General features: G+C 34.5%; 1 protein-coding gene across 1 annotated transcript in view; it reads right to left on the bottom strand.

Moving 5' to 3' along the window:
- Nucleotides 1-2,062: 2,062 nt before the first annotated feature.
- UNC13C (unc-13 homolog C) overlaps nucleotides 2,063-8,173 on the bottom strand; it is a 649,688-nt gene continuing 643,577 nt past the window's right edge. The window contains exons 31-32 of the mRNA XM_031002438.3: nucleotides 6,634-6,793; nucleotides 2,063-3,857 (exon numbers count right to left, since the gene is read on the bottom strand). Coding sequence (XP_030858298.3) covers nucleotides 3,572-3,857; nucleotides 6,634-6,793 — 446 coding nt within the window. The 3' untranslated portion in view covers nucleotides 2,063-3,571. The remainder of the gene's footprint in view (nucleotides 3,858-6,633; nucleotides 6,794-8,173) is intronic.

Genomic DNA, 8,173 nt, shown 5'->3' with positions numbered 1-8,173 from the left:
CGGCTATTTCAAACAAAGGACTTGAGTATAAACACAGGTAATATTAGGGGAGTTAAAATTCATTCCACAGGGGAGGGCAGTCTCTTGCCTGTGTGCCCAAGAATTTTTCTAAGTAGGTGGAATTAGACATTTATTCAAGGATATTCCCTGAGTCATGTATAAGTATGATCATTTATTATTTGAGTATAAAGATTAAAGCTGCTATAGTAGTCCATAAAGGGGCTAGCTAGTATAGTCATATCTTTATGTAATGTAGAGAAATTAAAAGGAGAAAATCTTGTTTCACGCATTGTTTTTAAAAAAGACCAAATAAAAGACATTAAGCTAGAATTGTCATTTATAAATGTGCCTCATTTAAGAGAAATTCAAGATATAAATTATCCTAGAAGTAGATAAATTAGAGCAGGTTGTAATGGGGACATCTGATTACTTAATGCATTCAAATTCCTTTGAATAGCAAATACTCCACTCTGGGTTTAAATACTTTGTGTTTGCTAAATTTGATTTATACATGTATCTTTAAAGACCTGTAATGTGAGGTTTACCCATAGACACGTAACAGAGCTTTGCCTTTGTGTGTTTTATCTAGAATAAGATGAATAAATTGCTACACACATTAGTGCAACACTCAATTGACAGAGATCACTGGGAACCTTAGAGTGACTACTAATTTGGGTAAGTAAATATAACAGGCTTTGTTCTGAAGACAACAGGAATACTTGTGCTTTGAGAGGAAAACAGAGTCTACAGAATTTATAATCATTTCAAAATTAGTTCCTGTACTTTATGATAGTAATAAATAGACTTAATTCACCCTGCCACTATTAGGCTTTGATATATATTGTATACATTGTAAAAGACAGAATAATTGGATGCAATTAAACATGTCAGGGAAAAAATACCTTGCTCAATTTAAAGTGATCAATGCAAATCCTAACTGCCTTTTACTCAAATGTATCATGTATTATGACATTAATATGTGCTCCTAAAGAGCTTAAGTCAATGTTCTGTAAAATATTTATAACATAAATCTAGAATGAATTTTTCAAGTAATTGATGAAAACTTTTATAATGTGAGATGTTAACCATGTTGCATGTTGAATTTTGTTCATGGGACTAAACAGTATATAGCAATATATAGGTAGATACATTAGTTCTTCCTTATTTTCCTCATCATTACAATATATAGTGGTTTCCATGAACGCAACACCTGTGGAATGAATTTTAACATCTGAACTTTTTTTAAAAACTTTTATTTTAGATTGAGGGGTTCATGTCCAGGTTTATTATGATGTAGGTAAATTGTGTGTCACGGGGGTTTTGGTGTAGATTATTTTGTCACCCAGGTAGTAAGCTTAGTAACGTGATACTTTTTCTTATCTTTTCCCTCCTCCTACCCTCAAGTAGGCCACAGTGTCTGTTGTTGCCCCCTTAGTGTCCATGTGTCCTCATCGTTTAGCTTCCACTTGTAAGTGATAACATGTAGTATTTCGTTTTCTATTCCTGTGTTAGTTTGCTTCAGATAATGGCCTCCAGCTCCATCCATGTCACTGTGAAGGACATGGTCTCATTCTTTTTATGCCTGCATAGTATTCCACGGTGTATATGTACCACATTTTCTTTATCTGGTCTACTGTTGATGGGCATTTAGGATGGTTCCATGTGTTTGCTATTGTGAATAGTGCTGCAGTGGACATAACGTGCATATGTGTTTATGGTAGAATGTTTGATATTCCTTTGGCTGTGTACTCAGTAATGGGATTGCTTAGTTGAATGGTAATTCTGTTTGTAGGTTTTTGAGGAATCACCACACGGCTTTGCACAATAATTGAAGTAATTTACACTCCCACCAGCAGTGTATAAACAGTTTTCTTCACAACCTCACCAGCATCTGTTGTTATTTTTTGATTTTTTAATAATAGCCATTCTGACATCTAAACTTTTAATGAGATGTTAGAACCAAATAATATGAAGACTATTACATATGGTCAAAAGAGCCTGGAGTTTTTATTCCTAAATGAGATGATATTGCATAAATGAAATAAAAAGGCAGAAGATACAATACAATGCTGCATGTGCTGCATATACATCCATTTATTAAAGCATATGCCAGAGGATCGCATCACACTATGCAGTTAGAGGAGTCATTAACAAAGCAATGGCCTAACAGTTTAACATGAATTAGCTCACCTCACTGGTCTGTGATTTCATATTCAGTAGCAGAATGGTTCTGACAGTCATGATACTAAGCACTTCTGTACTTAACGTATTAGATCAGATCAGCTTGTTCACAAAGCACAATCATAACAGGCTCTTGTTTCTGCTTCTGTAAGTAGTCCACTAACAGTTATGACCATAAGTTATAATTACAAAGTACTGTTTTACAGCCATATATTTTGGCATAGACTCTAAAAAGTCAAATCATAAAAATACAGAAAATGCACATATTCATAAACTGTTTTATATTCAAAAACCAACTTAGCTATATTTTTAGGTACCAAGCTGTATTACATTGTTCTCCTCCTGCATTTGATGCATTTGGGGCTTATAAATACAAATTACCAAATTTTAAGCAATTTCTTCCGACTTAATTTTACTATTTTTTCACTAAGTGGATGAAAACATGACTTCTGGCATCAGTACAATATATAGTAATGCTGCATTCAATACTAGTCATTGAATATTTTTAAAAATAAAGCATTGAACTGATTATAGAGTCATAACTGTCAGAGGGAAGATATTAACAATATAGTTAGTTACTTACAGGTATTTTCAGTAAACTTTCCATCCCATTTCTAAACCATTAATGACTTTTTAAAGAATGAAATATGGTAAAGCCAAGACATAACACTATATGACAAATGCATTAACTTACCATTTTTACAAATGTGATGTGATCTTGGCAGTTTTAGAGAACAAAGTTTTGTCAATATATATCAAACATTGTTAACAAACTCTAGCATTGCTTTATGTAAGTTTGCTTTAACAGCATTTCTTCACAGTGATATTTCAGAAAGGTTGGAAACTGGTCAGCAGAAAATATTTCCCACCTTTTCTATTTTAATATGTATTCAAAAATCACAATATCTGCGACTATAAAATTACAAATGCTTTCTAGAAGTGACTGCATTTCTAGTTATGGTAGAAAAGGGTATTTGTAAGACATCTATAATGAGGTAAGTAAATAAAATGGAAATTGAGTAATAAATGTTTTCTGATCTATGGGCAATATAATCTAATTTAACAAAGACAACTGATGGGCAAACTCAAAAGACTAGTTTTTAAAAATTATGTTTAATGAATGTGAAATTGGTAAAGAAACAAAATAAACCTTTTAAAAGGTATTCTTGATATTTCACTTTACATCATAATTTTGGCACTTCATGGAACACTTATTTCCCAAAGACCAGAATTGGTATAAAAGTTCAGCAGGTTTTTTACATACCTTGTAGACATCGTACATGAGTACTGGCAAACATTGAAATGTAGTGAAATAAACATTCCCATGTATTTTCACATGCATGCAGTAGTCAAACAATTATAGTTATGAATTTAGCTTGTGGTGTTTGTTTCAAGCACTCTCTTCAGTAGATCTTGTTTCAGATTTAAGTCTTACAAATTCTTTAGCCACATCATCACTGGTCCTCTGAGAGAGTATTCTAAGGATTGTCAAACCAGTTTCATCCATAGAGATATTTTTCAGAAGAGGATACCATGCCCCATAGCTTCCCTTTTCTGCTATGTTCTGTAGCTGAATGACTGTCATTCCGATAATTCGATCTTCTCTGGCAAAGCAGTAATCTTTAACTGAGAGATGAAGTTCATAAGCCCCTGGTCGATTTTCCTTTCCCAGAATGCTGTGTGGATTAAAAAATACAAATTTTGAGCAAAAACTTTACTTCCACTAGGCATCATTATGGTTCTCAAATACTGCTGAAAATTGTATACATTGGATCTGATTATTATGTTGGCAAATAGGATATCAGTGTCTTTTAACCCTTTAAATTTGGCTTAGAAAGCGAATTTTAAAATGACTTTTTCCCTAGATAGAAAAGACAGAAAAAAATAGGAATTAAGATACTATGTTACACTTAATCAGTCGAGGCAGGGTTTCCTGATTGCGGGTGTGGTGGAGTTGGACAGGGGTCATGGGGGCTAGGCCAGGGTAATGGTAATGGGTACCTCTTGGTAGAATTTCTATGCCATTTCACTATCAGTTACTACTCTCACTTTACCTCCAAATCCTGAATAAGCTATTATATCTAGGAGTCTTTTCTCAGGGGAATACAATGCACAGCCCATCAAGCACTATTCACAATATGCTAAATTGGATACAAATCTCCAGAGTAAATCAATTCCAGCAGAGCCTGGTGATTCAATGCCGATTCTTTCCTATGGTAACAGTTAGACCTGTCAAGTGTGTGGCCTCTCGTAACAACCACCTAAGACAGCTTGTTAGTGTCAACATAATAAAGAAGGCCCAGTGGTGATATGGTAGATACATTCTGTCTTCCTCCACCCCTTATTTTTGTTCATTCTCATATTCTTGATTTTCTAATGAATGTACATCTAGCCCTCAGCAGTACCAGCTTCCAAATTCCTTCCTTTTACAGGTGATTTTTTTCTGGTGAAACATTTTGCAGAGTCAGACTTTCATTTCCAGGAAACATTGGTAACTCAACTTTGTACTTTAGGGAGAATCTGAAATAATGTTAAAGAAAATGGAAGTCTAGGGGATAAGAGTAGAAGAGCAAAATATGATGGGAATCGGGAATCAGATCTCATGAATTAAAAATGCTGCCTTTAAGTAGCTCACTGTGTTATATCTAACAAGAAACTTTAGTTGGGTCCAGGTTTTTGAGTAAGTTGAAGTAGATAGTGAAATGTTGTAAGCTGATTTATTAGCAGGGAATGTGATCTATTAGGACCCTTTCGATAGAGTAGGATACTTCAGTTTTAATATGTGATAAGAGGGTGAAATATTCAGAGCGGAGTGCTGAAACGACTATAGGAAATCATGAACAAAAAACCTGTAAGAGACTGTATTGGCGTGTAAATCCTTAGGGCTTTGTCCTAGGCCTCTTAACTTCTCTATGTATCCATTCCTAGGCTAGATTATTTATATTTATTGAATTAAATGACATCTCTTGAGAGTCTGACAGGCATCACCAAATTAATAGATTTAAAACATTTTTATCGTTTCTTCTTCCATCTTGGTAAATTACTATCTTCCCAACTACTCATGCCAAAAACTTAGGGATCATCTTTGATTTTATTCAGTGCCAGGTATCGCCCAGTTTCCCCCTGTGGATCCACCCTCCTTTTTTGCTGTTTGCAATAGAAAACTCATCTGTTGGGACTATCTCAGTAGGGTTTCTTCTTGCTTCCGGTAGATTTTGGCCAAAAGGGAACCCCATCAAGAGGTTGGCAGTGAGGAGAGTGAGGTCAGAGTCTTTATTTCCCTGGCTCTTTGCCTGTGAGGCTGCCGCCCTTCATGGAATGTCACTGCTGCTTTCAAGGCAAGTATACATTCAAGTATACATTTCAAACTTGATGTATACTTGAAACGTATACATCAAACTGAAAAGAAATGAATAGTTCTTTCCATTAATAGTGTGTTTCAATAATACATTTCAAGCATACATCAAGTTTTCACTTTCCTAATTTTAGTAATGACTCTTTCTCTCCTCTTTTCAGGCATAAGTATGGTAATAGCCTGGTTACTATTAGCCCCAGTTCCCATGATTACTCAAATTTCTCTACTCTTAACCACTTTGTAAATTCCTTTGTAAGTAAGCTCATTTTGAATTACTCTAAACTGAGTGTTCTCGGGAATTACTCTTTCATGTTCTACCTCCAGCCTACTGGATCCCTACTAGGATCTGGTTAGTCACTAATAGCTATTGCCTGGACTATTGCAATAGCCTTCTAACTGATCTTTACATATTTGGTCTTACCGCCGTATAATTATTTCTGTACACAACAAACAAAGATGTGAATCACATTGTTCATCTCTTCATTTGAAAACCCTTCAGTGGACCACCTATTGAACTTAGTGTGTCACACAGGGCTTTTCAATTCTATCTGTACCTGGGCCTCACTTGGATCTCACTCCTTTATCTATGATGTGCTGCTTCTTAAATATCCCAGACTTGCTCTTGCCTTAGAGTCCTTGTACTAGCTATTTCACTTTGTCTGAAATGTTCTGCTCTTCCATGCCTGGCTTTTTATTTGGACAGGTTTCAGTTTAAAAGTCACATGCTCAGAGAGGCTTCCCTGACCTCCCAAGCAAAGCAGCTAGTCATAGCACTTACCACATAGTTCTGCATATTGTATTTAATGCCATATGACAAATATTTGTGACTTTATCATACACTCCTCATCTGTAGAAAGTAACTTACATGAGTGCACTGCAAAAGATTCATTCAGACACCTCCTATGATATATACACCTAATGACTATAACATTGGCTGATACAGGGCAGGCACTGAACAGATATTGAATGAATGGAAGGGAACTAAAAACAGAGCCTTCTTCGTTTTCCTTAGCCCTTCCCACTCCAAATCCCTCAGTAAGGTCAGCTGTACAGTGACGATTGCCTGGTGGAATAAGTAAGGTGGGTTTATGACTTACAACTGAAATGTTTCATTGTACTTTGGTGACCATGTGTTGCTTTTTGTTTTTGTGCCTTGTTTTCTCTTCTTGTCTCCAAGGTTGGGTCCCAGTATACAAACTTCCACAAAGGGGCGGAACATTGCTGTGGTCTGCCAGTTTAGGTCATTAATAGCAATCACTAAAAAAAAAAGGAAATATCACATTTTAGCAAACAGATGTGTGGAAATTTAGAGTGAAATTTTAAAAGTGATTTAGGAAGCCAAAACTTAATAAAAAACTTAATAATAGTGCCCTAACTCCACTGACAAGACACTGTACTCCAAGACAATAAAATACAATTTTCTTTCCGGAAGGCACACCTGGTGGAGCTTTCAGCTTTAAGCTGCGTAGCTTTGGTGAAAAGTTAGTTAGCTGCAATTAAAATGATATCTGTTACTAATGAAGAGTTAGCACCCTCCTCCTCTTGGTAAAAACACGGTGTTGTTCATATTGAACATTAAGATATGCTCATCAGGAAATAGATAAAATCTATAGATTTACCAGTCAATGACAATATTTTGGATTGTATGCTTTCAATATTTAGTTACTTTATATACAAAATGATATTATAATGTGTTGCAATCTTATAAATAGCTTTATTTTTTTAAGTCTATCATGGCTAATTTTCTAATTCATTATATATTTTGTCAACTGCTAATAATATTTTGCTCTGTGGCTGTTTCATCCTATATTTAGCCAGTCACTTGTTAGATATTATAGCTGTTTTAAAATTTCAGTCATCATAAAAAAATACTAAATGAACATTCTCATGTGTGAATACCTTTGCTCATCCTCAAGCGAAGTGTCTTATAATTAAAATCACTACTGCAAAATACTCATTAAACTTTCACATGTTGGCAACATTTTTCAAAAATATTTAAGGAAATTGACAGTATATACTACTGTATGTAATCTATTCTAAAATATAGCTATTTTACTTTTATGATGTAAAGATAAAGATACAATATGTAATGTAATTCTGAAATATATTGGGCAGCCCTGGTTTTGCTCAAAGTGGGTATTGAAGTGACTAATATAAAAATAGAACGAGCGTATTGTTAACAAAATGCTAATCCTTTAATTTCATCTTTGAAATTACCCCTGCATTCAGGCAGTTTTTACAATGTAAAACCAACAAATTGAGCCACTCATTGTAAAGAACTCTAAGCCAGTTGTTGGAAATCATATAGAAAAAGCAGTAGGTTTTGTGAATAGTAAGAACATACTGACTTAAAGTGCAAGTGTTCAATGAATATCATGGCACCAACCACAAAATAAATATCTGATAAAGTAAGTTTGGATATTTAATCAGTGTATTTATATATTTTGAATAATGCATGCTAAACATTAGTGCCATTGATATTTTTCTATTTTTAATCAAAAGTTTGGGTTTCATTAGGAAATTTTGTGCATGCCTTAAAATAATTATGCAGTTTTTTTAAATGCAAGAAAAGTTACATTGCTGATATCAGTACTGCTGCAGAAGTTTAGAAGGCTGTTTTGATTTATCTAGACCAGA

The sequence above is a fragment of the Gorilla gorilla genome, chromosome 16, assembly GCF_029281585.2.
Source record: "Gorilla gorilla gorilla isolate KB3781 chromosome 16, NHGRI_mGorGor1-v2.1_pri, whole genome shotgun sequence".
Taxonomy (NCBI): Eukaryota; Metazoa; Chordata; class Mammalia; order Primates; family Hominidae; genus Gorilla; species Gorilla gorilla.
The sequence above is the reverse complement of the archived record's forward strand: the minus strand, read 5'-3'. Positions and strand labels throughout refer to the sequence as shown.